Raw genomic sequence first — 22,558 nt, forward strand, 5'->3', positions numbered from 1 at the left:
GGCTGGCGGCCCTGTCTCCGGGAGGCCGGGCAGATCTGCGGCTCACTCACCCGGAGCCCGAGGCTGCCTCAGTGTTAGCTTTCCCCACCTCCCAGGGAGAGGAGGCTGTGGTAGGGAAGACTGTGGACCAGAGATGGCAAGACTCACTTGGGAATTTTCCACATGTCCCAGGTCGTGAGTGGGCTCCAGCCCAGCCCAGGAAAAACAATGTGTCAAGAGGTGGTGAGCAGGTCCCATCTAGGACTGATGCCTGGGGCACCACATCCTACAACCCCACGGCCACCTGAGTCCCTTTGTCAGGAGGGTCAGGAGCTCCTGAGGCACAGGCTGGATGGTGTCAATGGCAATTAGTGGGTCCACCCTGCCCCATTCCCCTGCTCAATGCAGACCCACCACTGCCAATCACATAATAAACATATATTTATAGATGTACAATTTCAGAATTCTAATTCAAGAAATACAGCTTCTTGGGGGATCCTTTAGGATCTATGTTCTTATTGCACGTGGCTCAGCCCCTCTAGGGACAGGTACCAAGACCAGACAGTTGGGGTGGTGGAGGCAGAGCACCAGGGTCACTGTGGGTGGGGTCCTCTGGCCTGCGTCCGGTTCTCATGATCTCTCTAGGCCAGGGTGGCCACTTCATTGCAGGGTGGGAACTTGTTTTTTAAAAAAAACCAGATTTGATATGCCTAACCAAACTTCCTTTACCAGCAAGAATCCTATTTGTTAGGGGGTTGAGAGAGGATGAGAGAGGTTGAGAGAGGTTGAGAGAGAGAGAGAGAGAGAGAGAGAGAGAGAGAGAGAGAGAGAGAGAGAGAGAGAGAGCAAGACCCTGGGGGGACAGATGCCACCTCTGGGCTGGCAGCTTGGGGAAGTAAGGCTTTGGAAGACGGCAGGGGGCCACGGCCACGGCCACCGCCACAGGAAAACTGGGGAAATGGCAGTTCCCAGAGGCCCATTGTAGTTGTGGGAGTAGATGAAAGCTCCCTACTTCCCCGGCAGCGATGGCTGTTTTGAGAAAATTCCTCATCTGAAGGGGAAAGCCATTCTGGTTGTGGTGGATTCTTCATCCCATGAGTAGAGGCCTGGTGGAGTCCACTGTGGAGATAAAGACAGGTGCCCACAGGCACGGGCTCTTCTTCACAAGCCGGGCTGCACTGGGGTCAACGCCCAGATGAAGAGCCTTCTGGAGTCCTTGGTGCACAACTTACAGAGAGCCTGTTGGCAATGGTGGAGCTGTGCCCTGTGGCCCCCGTAAGGCAAACCCACCTGGGGACCTGGGTGGGGAAGAGGTATGGGCAGGGGACTGGCTGCAGGGCTCCTGGGCACTACAGCAGAGAGCCCACCTGAGGCTGGCCAAGGACGTGGCCCAACACTGACCAGCTATCTATCTCCAGGGGTACCTTTCTCGCCTGCTCCCCGTACCCTAACCATGAGCCTGGAGACCTTTGGGAGTTTTCTATGCATTTATACCACCATGATTACTGTTGCCATCAAAGCCAGGCTGGGGCTAAGGAGGACGCGAAGAGCATCCGACCTGACGTTCCGTATATACCGTCAGCTATGGCTACTGTCTAGCTTTTGAAAACCAGGCTGTCTTCCCAAACAGGCCTCATTTTCTAAAATAAGGAAGAAATCAGCTGAACAGCTTAACCCAATCCCTGCACAGTTAAAAAAAGACTTTATATATATATATATATCTTTATATATGTCTATTTACATATAAATAGATATATATACATACATACGCATTCCTGTTACATTCTCTGGGAATTCTCTCCTCTCGGTTCCTTGGCCTATGCCTGTGCCTAGCTTCTCCTGTGAGGTGACTGGTGCTGGCCCCTGGGAGGGGGGAGGAGAGACAGTGGGGTGTCCCCTCCCCCAGTCCTTCCCCACAGACATTTGCTGCAAGTTTTAGATTCTACTTTCGTTGCCATGGTTTCTGTATCCTAGGAGCTGGTGATGTGGAGCTTCTTGCCAGCCCTTGGGAGGGGAGGAAGCAGCCCTGCAGCAGGCTTTCTGTCTGTCCTAGGAGCTTTCTCCAGTCACTGGCTGAGAGGGGAGTTGTGCGGTGTTCGGCCTCCAGTTCCACTTAAATTTTTCCTGTGTCTGTCTTTCCTTAAATATACAGTCCATCACCTTGGCTCAGTGTGTGTGTCACCAAAAGTTCTCCAGGGATTTCATAGTCTGGGGAGGAGAGGGAGACAGTTAGGTGAGCAGCTGTGGCAGGCACTTCCAGCTCAGCCCCACACCCAAGCAGCTGGCCCTGCCCAGGTCCTCTGCAGTGTGATGAGCTGCTCCGAGCTGACATGAGCTAGCGTGTGGCCCTGGAGCAGTCTGCAGCTGGCTCTGGGTCAGGGGACACAGGCAAAGGAAGGGGTAGGCAGGGTACCTGTGCCAAAAACTCCTGGCTCTGCCCACACTCCGCTGGGCTTGGGCCAGGCTACCCGCTCCGGGCACTGGGAACTGAGCCCATTACCCACATGCAGGGGAAGGGGTGGAGGGCGTGGGGTGCCTGGTAATAGCAACTTTCACTTTTCCCCACCCCTTCAGTGCTCAGTGGCTGCTTTTGACCCTGAACTTGTGACCTTTTGTTCCTTCCTTCAAGACCACAGGGGAGATGCCTGGGTGGGGCCGGATGCTCGTGGCTCCCAGGCTCCCAGGTGCAGAGCACGGGAGTGAGGACCTCAGATCCCACCAGAGAGGGAGTGGTCAGGGGCCCACAGACCTCTCCTGTCTGCTGATGGGCTGGGTCAACCCGCTCATTTCCTCCTGCTCTTGCCCACTTAACTCCCCATGGACTTGCCTGTCTTCAGTGGGGGTACCGTATGTGAGGGGCCGTTTGAGACCCACTAATATGTGACGGCACAGGCAAAAAGTAATATGTGATGGGCTCAGGCTTGGGAAATGGGAGGAGGCTTGATTATTGGAAGAGGTAAGGAACCACAAGGTCCCCACTCTGTCTGCCTTTTGGGTACCCCCTGTCCTGGAACCCTGAAGAGGGTACAGGAGAACAGGGTCAATAGGGCAGGGTGACTGGCGGACTGCCACAGGCTTGTTTTCCAAAGTGCCCAGAGCTGCCTCACGTCAGGATGTGAAGAGAGTCTCTGCCATCATCGCCAGGCTCCCCCCCTCCTCCCCCGCTCTGCTCATGACCAAGGCCAAGGCTGCCAGGAGTTGCAGCAGAGAAGCAGTCCTGGCTCATACTTGGACCTGGGTGCTGTGGCTGGCCCAGAACTATCCATGCAGGGAGGCCTGCACCTCTGACAGCCGACTGCAGCTTGGGGTGCCCATCTTCTGTGCTCTGTGGTACATGTCTGTGTCCCCGAAGTAACGGGCCCGGTATAACAAGCCTTCCTCTGCAAAGAAACAGAGTATGCTCAGGGCTCCAGGACCGCCTGGGGTTCACGGCCTGAGCCACTTGGAAGCCAACAGGAAGAAGGACCAGGAGCTGGGGCAGGGCTGGCCTGGGGGGGGGGGGGGGGACCCGGAGCAGCAGAGACTGAACTCCCCCTTAGGAAGAGAGGTGACTTTCCCACAGAACATGGGGGAGGCCTGCCCAGCAGAGAACCCACAATCCTTGTCCCACAGAACATGGGGGAGGCCTGCCCAGCAGAGAACCCACAATCCTTGTCCCACAGAACACGGGGGAGGCCTGCCCAGCAGAGAACCCACGATCCTTGTCCCACAGAACATGGGGGAGGCCTGCCCAGCAGAGAACCCACAATCCTTGTCCCACAGAACATGGGGGAGGCCTGCCCAGCAGAGAACCCACGATCCTTGTCCCAAAGAACATGGGGGAGGCCTGCCCAGCAGAGAACCCACGATCTTTGTCCCACAGCCCCATCGTCTCACAGATAGACCAGGTACATGAGCTGTGGGTAGTCAAGGGTTCCAATCTGTCTCTTAGACATTCACCTCTAGTAATTACAACAACAGGCTCTAGTGACTCATGGGGACCTCAATGAAATCATCCAATGGCCTTGGGTTTGCAGCCCCAGGGGAACCCAGGATTGGAGTTCAAGTCTTGGCAGGGAGGTGGCTGGCACAGGGCAGTGCCAGGTGTTGGGTAGCATGTGAGTAGGGTTTTTCTTTTTTTTTGGAGCTGAGGATCGAACCCAGGGCCTTGTGCTTGCTAGGCAAGCGCTCTACCACTGAGCTAAATCCCCAACCCAAGTAGGGTTTTTCTATTCTCAAGCATGGTTCCTCACCATCCCTCTCCAACTACCCCCACCCCTACCCTCCCATGTTCGAGAACGCACACGCACGTGTATCCACAGGTACACACACTTGCACACCCACACATAACATACAGTGCATGCATATGCACGCACATGCACAAGGGCATGCATACGCATACGCATGCACGCATGCGCACTCACTCTGTTGCTTTTCCTTCCAACAGTTGTTTCGGAGGTTGGCGATATAATCATCTTCCACGTTCCGTTCCACTGTCTTGAGGCTGGAGCCCGTGTATTCTTCAGAGAAGGTGTCTGCCACATAGTACACGACGCTCAGGTGGTCAGTGACTCGCTTGTGGACATGGCCCACCGACCTGACCAGAAACACACCAGGCACAGAGTGAGCAGCCGGAAGGGGGGTGGCCCAGTGGCAGGAGGTGCCACACAGGCCACAGGCACAGCTGGTTCCCCAAAATGAAAGTCTGCAGCAAAGGCAGAGTGCGCCCCCCCCCCCCCCCCGCCCCCAATGAACGTTCAGCGTATGGCAAACTCCACCTCTAGGTGCTCTGCTGAGAACTGGGGCATGTGGGGAGAAGCCCTTTCTGAGGAGAGATGCTGGTCTGGGAAGCTGGTCTTGGCAAGGGTGTGGGCTCTGCCTTCCATGCCTCTAAGCTCATGGATGCCCAGGGCCTACCTAGAGTTCTGGGCCTCTAAACGGTGTGTCAGCATGAGTTAGTTAGGAGTTCATTCTCAACTCCACAAGAAAAAACAAAAAGGAACCAATGTCAAGAAGAAGCTGCAGCCACAGGATCTGCAGGCAACAAGAGAAGCCATGACATCCAAGAGGAGCCACTGCTCCAGGGTGGGTGGCCCCAGCAAAAGAAGACGACACTGGCATTCTTTATCTGTCTCTAGCTGCCGGAGGGGTTGCATCAGGCTCCAGGCAAGCAGGGTTGCTGTAGGAGCAGAGGCCAACTCTGCCCCCTGCTGGCTAAGGGAGCCTGGTGGGGCCTCAGGCAGGAGGCAGGCCAAGGGATTGGAGCTATGGGCTTGCATCAGCAGAAGCTGAGGACCTACTGTTCCAGGCACTGACACCTTCAGGAGGGTCAACTAACTCACCCAAGTTAACCACTGGCCGTTGAGATTGAGTATCCACTCAACAAACAATGCCGAGCACGTCCAATGAGTTAGACATCTCAAATACGTTACTCATTAATTCTTCCAAGTAGGTGGACGCTATTGTTTCCATTTCACAGATGAGGGAACCAAGGCTACATGACTCATCCGGGGTCACAGCTCTCCATGTAGAAGCTAGGATGTAAGCCACCCTCCTCTGACTGACTAAAGCTGTTCTTTCTTAGGGCTTTAAGCAGGCTGTAAGAGCAGAGGACCTCTCAGGGTCAGCAAAGGTGGAAAGTCACGTTTCTGAAATCACACAGGACAGTGTGCGTGTGTTGCCTCAAGGAGAGGCCTGGAACTTCTTTGGTGTTTTCCGAGGAGCCACGATCCTCCAAAGTCCGAGGGGCCCGGCTCAGAGACAGTGTCCTTCTTGACCTAAGCAGCTTTCTACTATGCCTGGGCACCCCATAGATCAGGCTGGGAAGCAGAGCTCTGATGGGGACTGAGGTTCCCTGCTGTGCTGGGCTGACTGGGGGCCTGTACTCACGGTCTCGGGCTCAGACTGTAGGGTGGGCTGGACACCATGAGCTGGCTGAGCGCAGACACCAGGATGAGGATGAGGATGGGCATCAGCTGGACGAATACTCCTAGCCCGCCCTGAAGGGAAGACAGCCAATAGTCAGAGCTCCCTAATAATGGCACCTGGTGGCTGGGATGCCCTCCCTTTCCTCCCAAAGGTCTCCCCCAGGGAAGAAGCTTGACAGCTTTTCCAGAAAAAGACAAAGCAACCGCTGGTGAGCACTATGAAGATACTCAAGAAGGAACAGCCACCAATTAGTGGAAGTGGCACTCAGGAGAAGGGAGGCAGGCCTGGGGAGACAGACTTTCACAGTCCACGGCTTTTTGAATTTTGAGCCACACAAATATTCTGCTGATAGAAAAGCAGCTAATTAAAGGGCTGGGATGTAGTCTGTGGTATGCTTTTCCAGCACGAACAAGGTCTTGCGTTTGATTCTTAGAACAAAAACAAGATAACTAGAAATAAATTCATTACACCATAATTTTGATTTTAAACCCTCTTCTGTATGTCAGCTATAAAGATATCCTATAATCCTAGCACTGTGGGGGCAGAGACGGGAGAACGGCTCAAAGTTGGATCCCCAGAGCAGCCATGGTTACATAGCAAAATTCTGTCTCAACCAAAAACAGTGCGGGACACGGTGGCACAGGCCTTTAATCCCAGCACGCAGGACGCAGAGGCAGGCGGATCTCTGAGTTCCAGATGAACAGTCTACAGAGCAAGTTCTAGGCCAGTCAGCGAGACTCTGTCTCAAAAACCAAAACAATCAAACAAAAACCAAGCCTCCCCCCAACAAACATGTCTGCTAGGTGTGGTGCCTCAAGCTTGATCCCAGTATTTGGAAGGTGGAGGCAGGGGGTTCAAGGTCTTTTCTCCAAGGAGAGAGGGGGAAAGAGAGAAGGAGGGAGGAAGGGGAAGAGAGAGAGGTGTGAGGGGAGTGGGGGGGATAGGTGTGATGGGGAGGGAGAGGGAAGGAGGGAGGGGGGAGGGAGGGGGAGAAAGGTGTGAGGGGGAGTGGGGGGGATAGGTGTGATGGGGAGGGAGGGGGAGGAGGGGGGAGGGAGGGGGAGGGAGGGGAAGAGAGAGAGGTGTGAGGGGGAGTGGGGGGGATAGGTGTGATGGGGAGGGAGAGGGGAGGAGGGAGGGGGAGGGAGGGGGAGAAAGGTGTGAGGGGGAGAGAGGGGGGAGAAAAATGTGAGGGGGAGTAGGGGGAGGGAGGGAGAGAGGTGTGAGGGGAGCGTGTGAGGAGCATGCACAAGCATGTGTCCCTGTTGAATGCTCTTCACTAGCGGATGGCAGTGCCTGGGTCTCCGCCAGCTGGCTGTGTTGCTCCGTGGCATCCCCAGTGCATCTGAAACCCTGCCTAGTTATAAAGCGTTTACTCACTTTCTAGAAGGCTGAGTACCCACGCAGGCCTTTTTATTCTCTCATGGTGTTTTAACTTCCCATTGCTCAGAAAACATTACCTCAGCCTTAAGAACAAATGGCCTCCACAAAAATTATTCATATTAGAAGCGGCCTGGAGGTGGAGAAGCTTCTGTCTTACACTCCCTGATAGAAGCCCAAGTATTAAGCAACATGGAGTGTGGCTCCCTCTGGTGTCCCTTAGCAGAATGGCACCGGGAGGGAGCAAAGATGGCTCCTTGGCTTCAGAGTGTCTTAAGTGGATCAAGACTCCTTCTCTAGGGCTTTCCCCCAGGGGGTCCGGGGTGCCACTCAGCCCCTGGTCACTCACATCACCCTGGTTCTCCCTGCGGTCCTGCCTCTGCTGGTAGGTGTATCGCATTCGGCCATTGCTGTAGACATGGACGTTACCTGAAATGTGGAAGGACTGAGTCAGGGGTACCGCTTTCAGACCTCATCGCCACCCCCAGGGGGAGCTGCCTGTGGACTTACTGGAAGGAAAGCCGCCACCAAAGAACATGTTGAAGAGGTCTTCAGGGGAGATGTCGGCCTCGAAGCCCCGGTGGAAGTCCCCGTGGCTGTGGCCATGCCGGGCAGCCTGGCTCTTGTCATCACCAAACTGGTCGTACTGTTTCCTTTTCTCTGGGTTGCTGAGGACGGCGTAGGCTGTGCCAATGGCTGGAGGGGTGAAAAGATCAGGCCTTAGAAGGCTGGGTGCAGGTGGGGCCCCCAATATCGCCCAGAGCTTGTTTCCTTCGGGTCTCAGGGGAAGGAATCTGCTTGTTGAGCAAGCGCTGGGGAGCAGGTGATCAGGAGCACCCTAAGCAAGTCTGCAGTCTAGGCTGTGAGGAGCATCAACACCCAGGCTCGCTTTTTTCTTTTTGGTGAGTCAGGGTCCCCGCTACATCATCTAGACTGCCAGAATGGTCCAGGAACTTGTCAAGTAGCCCAGGGTGCCCTCCAATGCTTTATCTTCTTGCCTCTACGCTGGGGTTGTAGGCATGAGCCTACACACCTGCTTTAGGTGTGTCCTGTTCAAGATCTTTTCCGTTGCACATTCTCATCCGTGGGTGCCCGAGACAGGGCAGTACAATCCTGCAGTCACAGTGTGACTCCAAACAACGGACGCCTGAGGCCCTCTGTTGTAAAGGGGGAGCGGCAGACACTGCTGGCATGGGGCAACCCCCTGGTTTCTGGTGGAGACTCCTGTGTGTCTAGTTGTGCGGCCAGGATGAGTCTGCTCTCCCCAGGGCTCAGGGCCCAGCTGCTGTTTTCTGTTTGGCCCTGGGGCCTCCTCACCAGAGCTCCCAGCGCAGGCCAGCGCCTCCCAGGGCCTGCTCCCCACGCTCTCCCCACTCACAGCAGTGGGCTACAGGCTTGTTTCAGAGCGGGTAGCCCTGGGAGGGAGGACAGAACCCTCCTTTCCCATCTGACAAGATCGCATCACTCTCACAGGCTTCCCACCGGACTGCTGCTCTGACCCAGTACCGCACAACAAGGCTCACAGTCCTCACCACACCATCCCCCAAGGGGAACGGTACCCAGGGACCAAGAAAATGCAAGGCCCCGCAACCCAGGGCTGGTATGGAGGTGGTGCGCATGAGTGCCCGAGAGGAGGGAAGAGGACAATCTAAATGCATAAAGCACGCCTTATGGTTTGGGCCAGAGGTGACACACCGTTCCCCAAATCACTAACAGGCTCTGGAGTCAGCAGACGCTCTGTCCCCAGGGCAGGCCTGGGACAGTGGTGGGAGGCTGACCCTGACAAGTGTCCCGAGGAAGGCCTCCATTTCGGGGCTCTCAGCACAGGGCCACTGCTGCCCGATGTGTGAGTCAGGAGTCTGCTCCTGCCCCAGGTGCTGTGTGACTCTGGAGAAGCCATCCAAACTCTTCCTGGAACCCAGAAAATAAAGGGGAGGCAGGGCTGGCCTGTGTGAGACTGCAGTCTATACAGCTAGAGGTGGCTACTGGAACCTTCTCAGGGAGTGCTTCTGGGCTTGTACAATTACACCTGAGATTACCTTCTCCTGCTCCTACACCTGGGGAGAGCTGCCTCGGCCCTGTGTTCTAAGACAGGAGATAAAACACCAGAATGCCTGGGCATGGTGGCACACACCTATAATCCCAGCACTTCAGAGGCAGAGGCAGAGGGATCTCTGCGAGTTCCAGGCCAGCCTAGTCTATGTAGGAAGCGAACCAAGCAAACTAACCAACGAAGTCCCCACACCCCAGGGCTGGCTTACCTTTGAAAGCTTCGGTGGCGCCAGGGGCATGGTTCTTGTCTGGATGGAACTTGAGGGCCAGTTTGCGGTAGGCCTTCTTCAGGTCCTCCTCTGAGGCACTCCTGCTCACCCCAAGGATCTCGTAGTAATCTTTACATTGCTTGACCCTGGAACAGGGACAAGAGCGTGACAGGGTGCCTGAGGTGAGGTGTAGGAACAAGCAGTGTGTGACACACGGCTCAGGGCAGGTGCGGGGACCAGAGCTGGGTCAGCTGTCTGCCTGGAGGGGGCGAGGTAACCGCAGGGAGCCCCTTGGCTTGGGGGACTGGGCATGGCCTGCTGGAAACACCGTGAACACAAGGTTAGGCTTTGACAGGGGCCGCTGCTGTCTTGGGCCATCCATTCCCTCTGGTGGCTCCCTTGCTGGAAGCTGCCTTGGAAGGACCTTGAGTGTCTGTGAGGCAGGGGCAGGTGCATCCTGCTGACGGCCATGGCAGGCATCTGCTCACCCCAAGCACAGGACCCTGAAGAAATGCCCTCCTGTTGCGACACACCTCCCTTTCTGCGCCCGTGGAGGGCCCACACTGGTTGGCGCTCTCGAGGACTTCCCAGGCCCTGGAGTCTGCTTCTGTCAGCTATAGCTAGTGGACGCATGTGGTTGAAACTGTGCCTGGTTTTGACAAACCACTTGGTCACACTTACTCATACTCAGCTTGCCTGCCAGGAGGTGTGAACTTGACCTCACAAGGATTCTGAGGCTGGCTGGTGGGAGAAAGGAGGGTTGGGAGGGCCTAGTCCTGAGTGGTCCTGGCTGGTGGTGTCAGGCCTGAGAGAGCTTCACTCTGCCCGCCTTCGGGACATAACTCTGCCTCTGCCTCCTGCCCACAGGCTCTGGTCTAAAAAGGCCTTTGTTAGGGGTAGGGCTGGGGGTAGAATCTGGAGGGCAAGATGGCGGTGTCTTTGTGTGGCCAACAGACTGTGGGAGGCTTAGGGTTGGTGGCCAGGAAGGCATTGATCGGCAACGTCTCCAGTCTGGACTGTGAGCGGTTGTGGTGGTGGGTGGGCAGTGAGGCCCTGGCTCCCACCTCTTCCAGGCCACAGGATGAAGTGAGGAAGGCTTCCCTGGCCCTCCCCAGTCCCCACCACCCCATGGCCTCTACCTCTTCACAGCCGCCACTTGCTCTGAGGTGTATCCCTTGACGCTCTCTCCTCCTCCTGCCTCGCCGTTGGCTGAGGGGGTTTCGGTCCCGCCTGCCTTCCTGTGGGTGGTGCGAGATGTGTCTGTGGGTTGGGGTTGATCACCGGCAGACTGTGGTTTTTGGTTGAGGGACTCGATCAGAGCTGTGAAGGAAAAGAAGCCACTGAGGGTCACTTGGCAGGTCTGTCTGTTGAGGCCGACCCCTGCGTCCCACTCACCACCCTTCCAGCAGGGCCACTACTCTCCTGACTTGGGCCTGTTCTTTTAGGAGCCCCAGTTCTCAGGAATAGGAATATTACAGATTTTTAAAATATTAGCAATATTAATTTTATTAACAGATCCATGTGATTCATGTAACTAAAGTAATTACCTTCCTTATTTTCAGATATTCTGTTTACATATGCATTCATTTTCTTTCTTAATAAGTTATACAGAGAAACACTTGTCGGTTGGTACAGTGTTTGCTAATAGACGCAAAGCCCCAGCACTACTACATAAACTATCATGGTGGCACACACTTTAGCCCCAGTTCTTAAAACCTGGCTCTCAGGACCCTCAACTACATTGGGAGTCTGAGGCCAGTCGGGGTGTGTGAGAAATCCTGCCTCAAAAAACAAACAACAGGGCTGGAGAGATGGCTCAGTGGTTAAGAGCACTGGCTGTTCTTCCAGAGGTCCCGAGTTCAATTCCCAGCACCCACACGGTGACTCACAACAACCATCTGTAATGAGATCTGGCACCCTCTTCTGTATACATAATAAATAAACAAATCTTTTTTTAAAAAAAAAAAAAGAGGAGCTGGGTGTGGTGGTGTACACCTTTAATTCCAGCATTCTGAGGCAAAGGAAGAGGCAAGGGGGTCTGTGAGTTTAAGGCTAGCCTGGTGAACATGGTGAGTTCCAGGCCAGCCAGGCCCACACAGTGAGACTCCACTAAAACAAACAAACAAACAAACAAACAACAATCCAAAGAAACCCCACATCCACACCCTCAAACAACAAGAGGGCCGGGCGAGATTGGCTCGGCAGGAAAATGAGCCTACAGCCAAGACGAAGGACCGGAGCTGACCCCCAGGGCCCAAACGGGAGGAGGGCCAACTCCTCCAGACTGCCCTCTCAAGTCCTCATGCAAATCCCACACACACAGAGAAAGAAAGAATGAGAGACAGACAGACAGAAGAAGAAGAGGAGGAGAGAGGAGAGCAAGTGTACAGTGGGGCATGGGAGCACATGCTTTTGATCCCAGTACTCGATGACTTCCAGCCAGGCAGAGATACACATAAACCCTGTCTCACATGAAGAAGAAATACAATCCAAAGAAGAGCACGTTGTGTTTGACTAACGAACCCAGCAGTGTTTGACCGACAATTCAGTTACTTTTCCTTCTGCTATCTTTTGGACAGGGTCTCGCTAGGCAGTCCAGGCTGGTCTCAAATTCACCGCCCTCCTGCCTCAGCTTCCCAAGGGCTGGATTACAGGTGAGCACCGCCATGCCAAGCTTGATGCTAGCTCGGTATTTCTTTCAATGCCCTTGTTTGCTTTACTACGCTTTTCTGAATCATTCTTCTACTGACCCATCTCAGGTCTGCACCCCCCTCAGCACGGCATCACACTCTCGAGGACTCTCTGTCCTCAGCATTACTTCCTGCTGGGTTTTCTATTTTGACACGGGCTCTTGAAAATGCTTTAATATTAAGTGCATATTATTAATGCAAAGCTAATACTAAGTCCAAGTTCATGTTAATTTTAGTGTTTCCTAGTTTAAATATTTGCTTATTAACACAGTGCATCAGAATGATAAACTGTTTAATATTCCTAGTTTAGATTTAATAGTATTATTTCCTTTTCGTTGAAAACAGTAGTTTTTCCCTCACTGTGGTAAAAACAGAAAATCCACCATCTCAACTCTTTTGTGTGTGTAGGCCAGAGGTCACCGGGGGACGTCTTCCTCAGTTCTTCTCCACACTATTTTTTCAGACAGGGTTTCTCGCTGAACCTGGGCCTTGCTGACTTGGCTAACTGGCTGGCCAGAACTCCCCACCTCCCATCCTCCTGTCTCCACCCCAGTGCTGGGGTCACAGGTGTGTATAACTCAGCCTGGGCTTTGTTAGTTGCTGGGGGGGGGGGGGTCTGGATTCAGGTCCTCATTCTTTTTGCTTTTTGTTTTTGTCTCCCTCCCCTCGCCCCCCAGGGTTTCCCCGTGTAGCCCTGGCTGTCCCGGAACTCACTCTGTAGACTAGGCTGGCCTCAAATTTACAGAGATCCGCCTGCCTCTGCCTCCTGAGTGCTGGGATTAAAGGTGTACACCACCACACCCAACGTAAATCCTCATTCTTATGTGGTCAGCATCTCAGACTTAGTACTTATCTTCTAGTTCTCAATCTTAACCCCTTTTAAGTGTAGAATTCTAGGGCATAGGTGATTTTATGTTTTGGACATTTTTGCAGTCCAGGCTGGCCTTGAACTCCCTATATTGCTAAGGATAACCTTGAACATCCTGATCCATCCTTTCTGCCTACCAGAGACTGAAGGCACGGGTTACCTCCCTTGGATCCATTTCAAATGAACTTTATTATTTGCAGCACTAGGGACCAAACCTGGGCCTCACGCATGCTGAGCAAGCGCTCTGCTGAAGAGCAACACCCCAGGCCACTCCTTCCTTTTTAATTTGAATTTTTTTTGTGTGTATTGGTGCTTTACTCACACAGATGCCTGTGCACCACATGCATGCCTGGAGTCTAGAGAGGACAGACGAGGGGGTCAGAAGCCCCAAAACTGCAGTTGCAGAATGTCATGAGCCATGTGGGTGCTGGCGATCAAACTCAGGTCCTTGCTTTGCAGAGCAGGCTAGCCTTGAACTCAGAGATCTGCTTGCCTCTGCCTCCTGCGTTCTGGGATTAAAGGTTTACTCAGCCAGTGCTCTTAACTGCTAAGCCTGTTCTCCAGTCTGACCCTTCAGATTCTTTAAATCCAAAGCATTATGTTCAAGAGACATCCTCCGCTGGGTACAGAGGACAGTCTTCTGCTGGGGTGGGGGTGTTAGCAGCCTGTCTGATTCAGTGGGGCTGGCTGGGAAGGCCAATTCTTGGAGCCTTTGCTTAGCAGTGATGAGGAGTGGGGGAAGTAAGTCTGTCCCAGGAGACCAGAGCTGGGGACTCAGGAAAATCCCTGTGCTGGTTTCTCCTGGTGGGTTTCTTTGTGGTCCTAGGGGCTGAAACCAGGATAGGGACTACGCCAGGCAAATGTTCACCATGTGGCAATTCCCTCAACCCTACATTATATTTTATTTATTTATTTATTTAGGCAGGGTCTAATGTAGGCCAGGCTAGCATCCAGTTTTCTATGTAGTTGAGGATAAACTTCCTGCTTCCACCTCCTGAGTGCTGAGATTACAGGTGTGTGTCACCAAGCCCCAATTATTATTGCTTATACATATTTATTTCATGTGTAAAGATGTTTTGCCTGCACATATGTCTATGTACCATGTGTATTCTGGTGCCCACAGATCCCCTGGGTCTGAAGTTACAGAGTTCTGAGCCACCATGTGGTGCTGGGAATTGAACCTGGGTCCTTCCAAGAGCAGCCAATGCTCTTAATTGCTGCCTCATCTCTCCAGCCCTATTGGTATACCTTTTAAACAGCTGGCCATGTCAAATCATCTACTTCATTGGGGCCTACATGAGATGTCACCCTAAAACGGGATCACGGTGATTCAAATCCAAGCTTTTGGTTTCTTCTGACTCGGCATCCCCAAACCCTAGCAAATGCCGAGTCATAAGAGGCTGCAGTGTCCAGGCTAGAATTCCACAGCTCTTGTCAGGCCCGTGGAAAAACATGTACCTGCATCCTTGTTGGGACCCAGGGCACCTGTGGGCCAGGAAGAACTGTGGCACACTCAGACCAGAGTTCTTCCTGAGGGCCAGCCACCTTCCACACTGTACACCTTGCTCACACCCAAGGCTCGCTGGGAACTGAGCACTGGGTTCTGGCGGACCACGGCACCCCAGCCATGGCTGGCTCAGTGCAGAAAATTTGCTCTATCTCCCTAGGATTAGGCAATTCAAACAGAGCAGCTGCCAGCAGAGTTTATGACACATAGGGAGCGGAGGCTTTGACTGAGCTCCAGGGAATACTCGGAGAAGCGTTAGTAGCTGGGTACAGTGGTGCACACCTGCAATCCTAGCCCTTCCCCCTCGACACACACACACACACACACACACACACACACACACACACACGCACACGCACACGCACACGCACACGCACGCTCACGCGCACGCGCACGCGCACGCGCACACGCACGCATACACACTCCCTCGGTTTTTGAGACAGGGTTTCCTCTGTGTAGCCCTGACTGCCTTGGAACTTGCTCTGTAAACCAGGCTGGCCTTGAACTAAGAGATCTGCCTGCCTCTGCCTCCCAATGCCTCCCAAGTGCTGGGATAAAGGCGTGTACCACCACCACCTGGCCATAATCCTAGCTCCTGGACGCCGAGGCAGGAGGATTTTGAATTGGAGGCCAGCCTGGGCTACATAGAGTTTGGACCACAGGGTAGGACACTGTCTCAAACAAACATGGTTAGTAGCAACCATCTTTTTTCCTTTCCTGTTTTGGAGGCAGTACCCTGCTATATAGTCGAGGCTGGCCCCCAGATTGTGAGCCTCCCAAATGCTGCGATCACAGGTGTGTGCCAGCGCAGCTGATTGGTAATGGTTGTTTCTTTCTTTTCTTTCTTTTTTTTTTTTTTTTTTGGTTTTTCGAGACAGGGTTTCTCTGTGTAGTTTTGGTGCCTTTCCTGGATCTCGCTCTGTAGACTAGGCTGGCCTCGAACTCACAGAGATCCGCCTGCCTCTGCCTCCCAGTGCTGGGATTAAAGGCGTGTGCCACCACCGCCCGGCCCAACGGGTCGTTTCTGTTACTGAGAGTTCAGTGTGTGAGGCGGGCACCAGCACATGGTCTATAAAAATTAGTTCACTTCATCATCACAACAGCCTCAGAAGGGAGGGGGCATCACCCGCTGCCACTCCCTTAGGGAGAAGGCGCTATGGCAGAGGTGCACAGGTCCCCGCTCTTTAACTCGGTGGCTATCTCCGGCTGTGCCCGTGAAGGGAGGAACTCCAGATGTTAGGTTCACAGAGGCCAGATGCAATTGGCAGCTCTGTCCCTTACCAGCACAGCAGTCTGACCCTGGCCGATCCGTGACACACACTGGCACCTCCGTTTCCTCAGAGTGATGGCATCAGGAAGAAATAAGAAAACATGTGCCCGTGGTTTGGAGACTGGCACGGCATCAAATCATCACAACCTGGGTGACCAACTGGCCAGAGGAGCACCTGCCTGGGGAGGGGAGGAAAGCTATGGGTTGGGGACGGCTAGAGTGACTCAGGCCAAGGGCAGTGCCATGAGACACCAGGCAGCCATGGAGGCAAAGCAAGAAAGCAACAGACGAAGTGGGGCTGGTCCCGAAGGCAGAGGGAGGAGCTGTTCCCTGGGGGTCTGAACCATGCTGCCTGTTTTCATCTCTTTGGAAGCTGTCTGTGGTCCAGGCTCAGCTTGCCATGCAGTCCCGGGGGGGGGGGGGGGGGGGGGGGGGGGCAACCTCACTGTTGATCCAATCAACACAGCTGCATAAGTACTCCTCAGCAAAGACTCTGGAAGCTTTTTAGGCGGTTCCATCGGTCAGTCACTCTCATTTCCCTACACTGCAGAACTAAAGGGGGAGTGGATATATAGACGCGGCATCATCCAGAAGGCTCCAGATAGAGCTGAAAACACAAGACTTCTGGCTGCTGGCCTCTCCACTGGTCTGAATGCCTCCAACAGGCCTGCAGCCTGTGACAGTCTCATCCCGACTCATCAATACAGCCCCTGTGACTCAGTGGCTGATAGATAATGTGCAACGACACAGAAGAGTTAGTTAGGTACCAGGCCAGCTTAATGTTGACCTCAGCTTTGCATGAGTCTCGATCAGTGAACCACGGAGGTGTGAACTGTGGTCTGCTACTTGGGATGTGAGGCATGGAGACTGCTAACGTCCAGGGGTTTGAAACCAGCCTGGGCACCACCGTAAGAAGCTATTGTTTCAACATTAGTTTCTTGAAAGAAAAAAAAAAGGTTGAAAACCAATCAAACAAGAGCCTAGCATTCTGGCTCACACCTTTAATTGTAGCACTGGGGAGGCAGAGGCAGGCAGATCTTCATTAGCGTTTGAGTCTAGCCTGGTCTACAAAGCAAGTTCCAGGACAGCCAGGACTACATAGAAAGACCCTGTCTCAAAAACAAAACCCAAAACAAACAATAAGGTGAGAAATCACTGAGAGAAAGGCCACAGGGCAACTGAGGTACTAGTGGAAGATTTACAGCTGCCAAGACCTCTTGCCCTTCCTCACGCCAGGGTCTGGCTCCACACTGGCGGAGACCCAGCCAAGGCCACTTGCCAGCAGGGTCCTCCTGGATAAATTAACCCAGCTTCTCTAGGCATTTCCCTCCTAAGAGCTGTGTGAGAAGGTGGACAGGGCTTAGCACGTGGCGAGCAACTGTCACGAGTGACCTGTTCCTGCCACTTTCTTTGTTAGGCAAGTAGCTGAGTGCCGCGCACTCAAAGGGAGTCAAGGAAAGAGCTCAGGTTGGGGACAGAGACAGAGAAGACTGGGGCCTTTGGCAATCGGTGGCATGCAGCTGCCACCAAAGCTAATTCCTCAGTGTAGACTTGACCCCTGTCCCTGGATGCTTGGAGGAGCAAATAAAATTCAATACAATACAGAGAACGGAAGGACTGGGGAATCACAAAGGTGGACTGACCCAAATGGACAGCTCCACTCTGCGTCTTACTGGTATTAGAATTCTTTCTCCCACTGATCCTGAAGGCCCTAATCCCTTGGGAACCAAGGGTCCCCTCTTCTACCATGACCTTGCCAGGATGACCTTTCTGACTCTGTTCAGACCCCAGACTGAGCCACTTCACAGAAGCATGGGTAATATGAGCTGCAGGTACCTCATCCAGCCAACTCTCTCTTTGCTAGGGAAACTGAGGCCTAATTATATTCTCAAGCCCTTTGTTATCTTTTATTTTCTTTGAGACAGATTCTCACTATATAGTCCAAGCTGACTTGGAATGTAAGATCCTCTTGTTCCCTGTCTACTGCCCAAGTGCTGTGTTTACAGATGTATGCCACCATGTCCCCACCATGCCCAGTTCTTTCACTAAGTATCAGGTGAAGCCAGTGACCGTCAGGTCGACAGATGCTGGACAGAGCATCCTAGAAAAAAAAGTTGGACACGGTAGCACATGCCTTTAATCCCAGCACTCGGGAGGCAGAGGCAGCCAGATCTTTGAGTTTCAGGTCAGCCTGGTCTACAGAGAGAGTTCCAGGCCAGGCTTTTGAATGAGACCTTTTTTAAAAAAGAAACTCCCAGAAAAAGACAATGACGGCGTCAGTTCTGCTGTGGCTCCCAGCAGTCCTGTTCCTGTCCCACAGTGCGGCTGTCCGGTCCTGGTGTTTCCCTGCCCTGCCCCCCCACAGGAGCTGCAAGCCCCTCTCCTCCTTTCCACAGTGAAAGCTAACACTGGAGTGTCTTCAACTCTTGTTTGAGCCCCTTAGCTGACCTCTCCCTTCACCCGCCCTTTACCTCTCGCAGACCAACGCCTCTACTTCGGCCCTCCACCCTTTCCCATCTAATCTTCGACTCGTCCCTTTCTCCCATGGCCTCTGCAGTACCAGACAACTCCATGGCTCCATGGCGACAGCCTCCGTCCCCTGCCAGGGCTCTGTCCTCTTGCTGCTCTGTCCCACTCCCACTGGCTAAGGGCAGGTGTGATACACGGCTGTCTACCGGGCAACGGCTTCTCCATGTCCCCACTTTCCCACAGTGACCTCAGCTGTGCTCATTTCCAAGGAGGGTCAACAAACCGGTGACAACAGCCTTTCAGCTGGAACCTGGGGCTTTCTCCTGGGCTCTAGGCTGGTGGCCCCCCAAGAATGTTCCACAGGCACTTCCCATTCTGTCCACTTCTTCCCATCTAGTTTCTTTTGGCTTGGGCCTTTTCAGGTCATAAAAGTGGACCCCAATTCCCCAGCATCCATCCATTTTGTCCATCATCATCATCATCATCATCACACGATGGCTCTTCATTTCTGCATCCCTCCTGATGTCATCCTGCCCTAACTTATTTGGGGTCACTGTCCCTCTCATCAATCTTTTAGGCCATTTTCTCTCTCTCTCTCTCCTTCCCCTTTTCTGGCTCACTGTTTTTTGTTTTTTTGTTGTTTTTTTTTTTGGAGACAGAGTCTCACTATGATACAGTCCAGGCTGGCCTCAAACAATCTACTGCCTCAACCTTCTCATTATAGGCACGCACCGCCATACCTGGCTTCATGATGTTTTCTTTAAGAAAATTATTCCTCTCCCTTTTTATCTCTTCTAGCCCAGGCTAACTGTGAACTCCAACTGGCTACATAGCCTATGCTAGCTTTGTTAGCCTGGTACTCTACCTTCCAAGTGTACGTGGAGGGTGTGACCGACTCAGCTGCCTCTCCCAACAAACCAAACCTCTCTGGTTCCCTCTATACAGAAGAGAGTGAAAAACCTTGGTCTAGCAGGAAAGGAGGAGTTCCACAGTCTGGCCCCATTTCACTTTCTAACTTGAATCCTCTATATAAATTCCCACTTCACTTGCCTCTAAATCTCCATATACACAATCTCTGCCCAAATCTTTTCAACTTCCAGCCTCCAGGTCTTCTCCCAGAATGCCTTTCCTGTCCCTTCCAACAAAATGAGGTTTGAATGTTACCTAATTTCTTTCTTTCTCCCTTTCTTCTTTTTTTCCCCCTTCAAGACAGGGTTTCTCTTTGCAGCCCTGGCTATCCTGGAACTTCTCTGTAGCCCAGGCTGGCCTTGAGTAGAACTCAGATCCACCGGCCTCTGCCTCCCAAGTGCTGGGATTAAAGGCTTGCACCACCACCGCCTGGCTGATTGTTGCTTCATTTCTTACAGCCTGTAGCCCTTCCCTCTGTGAGATAACATTATTTGTGTGCCCTCATTACAGTGCTCCCAATAGCTTATAATGTAATGGTCAGGAGATTATCCTCCACACCCTCCCTTCCCCCAAAACTGTGAACTCACAGGTGGTAGGGACTGGAATTTTCATAACTGCCCTTAAGTCCTCAGCATCTAAACAAGCGTGCCTATTTTTCTGTTAAATCACGGTTATCACCTGTCTTGCAGTCCTTTTTCTCTGAAGTTTGCTTCCTTTCGGATCTTGCCAATCCTGCTGAACTACTTGGCATCAAGGAGTGAACTTTGCAGGCCAAACAAAATAGGTTCTCAACATCGGCTACCTTTTTTTTAAAGACAAGGTCTTGCTATGTAGCCCAGCTGCCCTCACACTTGAGGCAATTCTCTGCCTCAGCCTCCTGAGCTCAGAGATCACAGGCATGGGCCACCACACCTGTAACGACCTGTTGCACCGGAATGAACTCCTATCCAAAACATGCAGTGTAGACAGCCACCTAATATTTTTTAATCAACATTTCCCTAGCCCAGGCCTAAATTCGCCTTACATTCTTGTCAGTTCAGTGCAAGGCTGCTGTTAGTTTATACACACGAGGCATATATTCTATCCAGCAAAGACATACCAAATGTCCAACAGGTGGGCCTGTGAGACGGCTTAGACAGTGAAGGTACCTACTGCCAGGCCCAACTACCCGAGTTCGATCCCTGGGACCCGCAGATGGAAGGACACAACTGACTCTGACTTCAACAAGTTATTTCCGACCTCCACAAGAGTGAGTGAAGAAAACACACCACACCACACCACACCACACCACACCACACACACACACACACACACACACACACACACACACACACACACACACACACAGCAAGCCCTGGAAGGACACCTTGTCCAAGTTCCTGAACTAGCCCAGGTGGCTTCTGCCGTGCCCCACAGGCCCTACTTCGTCGGCTTTCTTAACTGCTCCTTAGCTCCCAGCAGCAGTCAGACGGAATTCTGACAGCTTGCACCCCACCGTGCTCCCCATTTATAGAGATGGAATTATCCCAAAGGGAAGCACCTTGAGCAAGTTACTGGTATTTACAGTCCTGGTAAATACAACCGAAACCCTCTCCTAGAGGAGGCACACAGGCCAAAGATCAACCTGCAGAGTCGGGAGGGAGGAAAGTTCACGAATTCGGCCGCCTGGTCGGCCAGCACTCCTTTCTCCATTTCCAAAGGTGGGCAGGGAAGGTGAGAGGCAGGCTCTTCCTGTCATTTTAATAAACATGTATGGTGTCTCAGGGCTTTCCAAATTCTAGCTGTGTCATATCTTGAGTCCCTTATTGCTGAGATAGTTCTCATCTACAGAAGATATAAGGATGGCGCTGTCTTCATGACAAACACATGGGCAGGAACTTTCTACACTGAAAAGCTTTATGGGTATTCCTGTCATTCACATTTTCTGCTCCAGCTCCCTCGCAGATGAGGAAACCCGAGTTCAGAAGAAATGTCACATGGCAGCAATCCTGATGAGACTGGGTCTCTTAACTCTGAACATTGGCTACACGTCAGAGTTTACTAAGTCCACTGGCACAAACCCTGTGCTTTTCTCCTTCCGGACGGTATTAAATTTCTTTGGGAACTTAGATTACAGACACAAAAAAAGGAGAGGACAGCCGGCCGGTGGTGACCCACACCTTTAATCCCAACACCCGGGAGGCAGAGGGAAGCGGATCTCTGTGAGTTCAAGGCCAGCCTGGTCTACAAAGAGTGTTCCAGGAAAGCCTGAGCTGTTACACAGAGGAACCCTGTCTCGAAAAAAAACAAAATAATAATAATAGAGACGACCAAGTCAAGTGAGGCCATGGGTAGCAGAGACAAGCTCACTATTCCCTCCTTGGTTTGGGAGATCTCAGCCCTAGGCTACTGAGCTGCCTGGTACTCAGCAGCCGTAGCAGTCCATAAGACCCGCCACCCAGGCCTGTTGGGGACGAAGGTGGGATGGGGAGGCTGAGCCTGGGATCTTCAACAATCCATCCACCCCGAAATCCGGCGTTCAAGAGACTGCAGGAGTACTCGCAGGTGGAGTGGCTTATTTCGCGAAGGGTTCTCTGATTCGAACGAATGAAGATCCGACGCTGTCTTTCTAGGAATTCCTTCCCCGTAGAACCCATTCTCCCTTAGAATAGTTATGTTTATTTTCCTGAACTATAATATTTCCCAGGCCGGCCACTGGCCCTGAGCCACCCAACAGCCCCCTGGGAAAAGTAGTTCGCTTTCGCTTTCACGCGAGTTCTCTTCGCCTGCTCTCCCAGCGCGTCTCCTTCCCAGAAACCTCCTACACCAGAGGGTTCCTCGAGCACTGGAAAGGCCTGAGAGCCAGGCCCTCGGAGGTCCCCAGGGGTCCAGCATCCCACCGAGGCGCCAGACCGCGGGACTACGAATCCCAGCAGCGCCCGCGCGCACCAGTGCGCAGGCGTAGCCGCGCCTCGCCACCCCTCCCCCCTCCGCCAACTGCTCCCGTCGGTCCGTTCCCGTGTTCCCCCCATCCGTGCTAATGTCCCCCTCGGTCCCCGCGGCGCCTCCCACTCACCGCTGACTCGTGGCGTCGGGTACAGCCGCTGCGCCTTCTCCAGGAAGCGCAGCGCCCGCTCGGGCTGGTTGCTTTGGATGGCCTTGAGGGCGATGCTGATACAGCGCTCGGCTTCATCCTTGTTGGATTCCATGGCGGAACCCGAGCGCGGAACCAGGGAGGGGGAGGAGGCCGGGCGAGCGAAGGGCTGCGCCAGCCGCCGGCGCGTCGCGGGGCAGGCCGGCGCGGAAGGATGACATAACCCTCCGCCCCTCCTTCCCGGG

General features: G+C 53.3%; 1 protein-coding gene and 1 non-coding gene across 4 annotated transcripts; both read right to left on the reverse strand.

Annotated features, from left to right (window-relative positions):
* Nucleotides 1-402: 402 nt before the first annotated feature.
* Dnajb12 (DnaJ heat shock protein family (Hsp40) member B12) lies at nt 403-22,533 on the reverse strand. 3 transcript variants are annotated; one of them, XM_052744929.1, is made up of 9 exons: nt 22,296-22,533; nt 10,667-10,847; nt 9,528-9,673; nt 7,777-7,962; nt 7,616-7,695; nt 5,848-5,957; nt 4,383-4,555; nt 3,262-3,359; nt 403-2,187 (listed from the first exon to the last, which is right to left on the reverse strand). In XM_052744929.1, exons 1-9 carry the CDS (start codon nt 22,426-22,428, stop codon nt 2,158-2,160), a joined length of 1,137 nt encoding a protein of 378 aa, XP_052600889.1. In that variant the 5' UTR covers nt 22,429-22,533; the 3' UTR covers nt 403-2,157. The 3 variants fall into 3 exon arrangements, with proteins under 3 accessions (XP_052600889.1, XP_052600888.1, XP_052600887.1); XM_052744928.1 differs by having other exon boundaries at nt 3,214-3,359; nt 22,296-22,510; XM_052744927.1 differs by having other exon boundaries at nt 3,208-3,359; nt 22,296-22,510.
* Nucleotides 4,099-4,171, reverse strand: Trnaa-agc (transfer RNA alanine (anticodon AGC)). The gene has a single exon. It is a non-coding gene; the product is annotated as a tRNA-Ala (tRNA).
* Nucleotides 22,534-22,558: the final 25 nt, after the last annotated feature.

This window comes from Peromyscus californicus, unplaced genomic scaffold, assembly GCF_007827085.1.
Source record: "Peromyscus californicus insignis strain IS unplaced genomic scaffold, ASM782708v3 Scaffold_19__1_contigs__length_69161282, whole genome shotgun sequence".
Taxonomy (NCBI): Eukaryota; Metazoa; Chordata; class Mammalia; order Rodentia; family Cricetidae; genus Peromyscus; species Peromyscus californicus.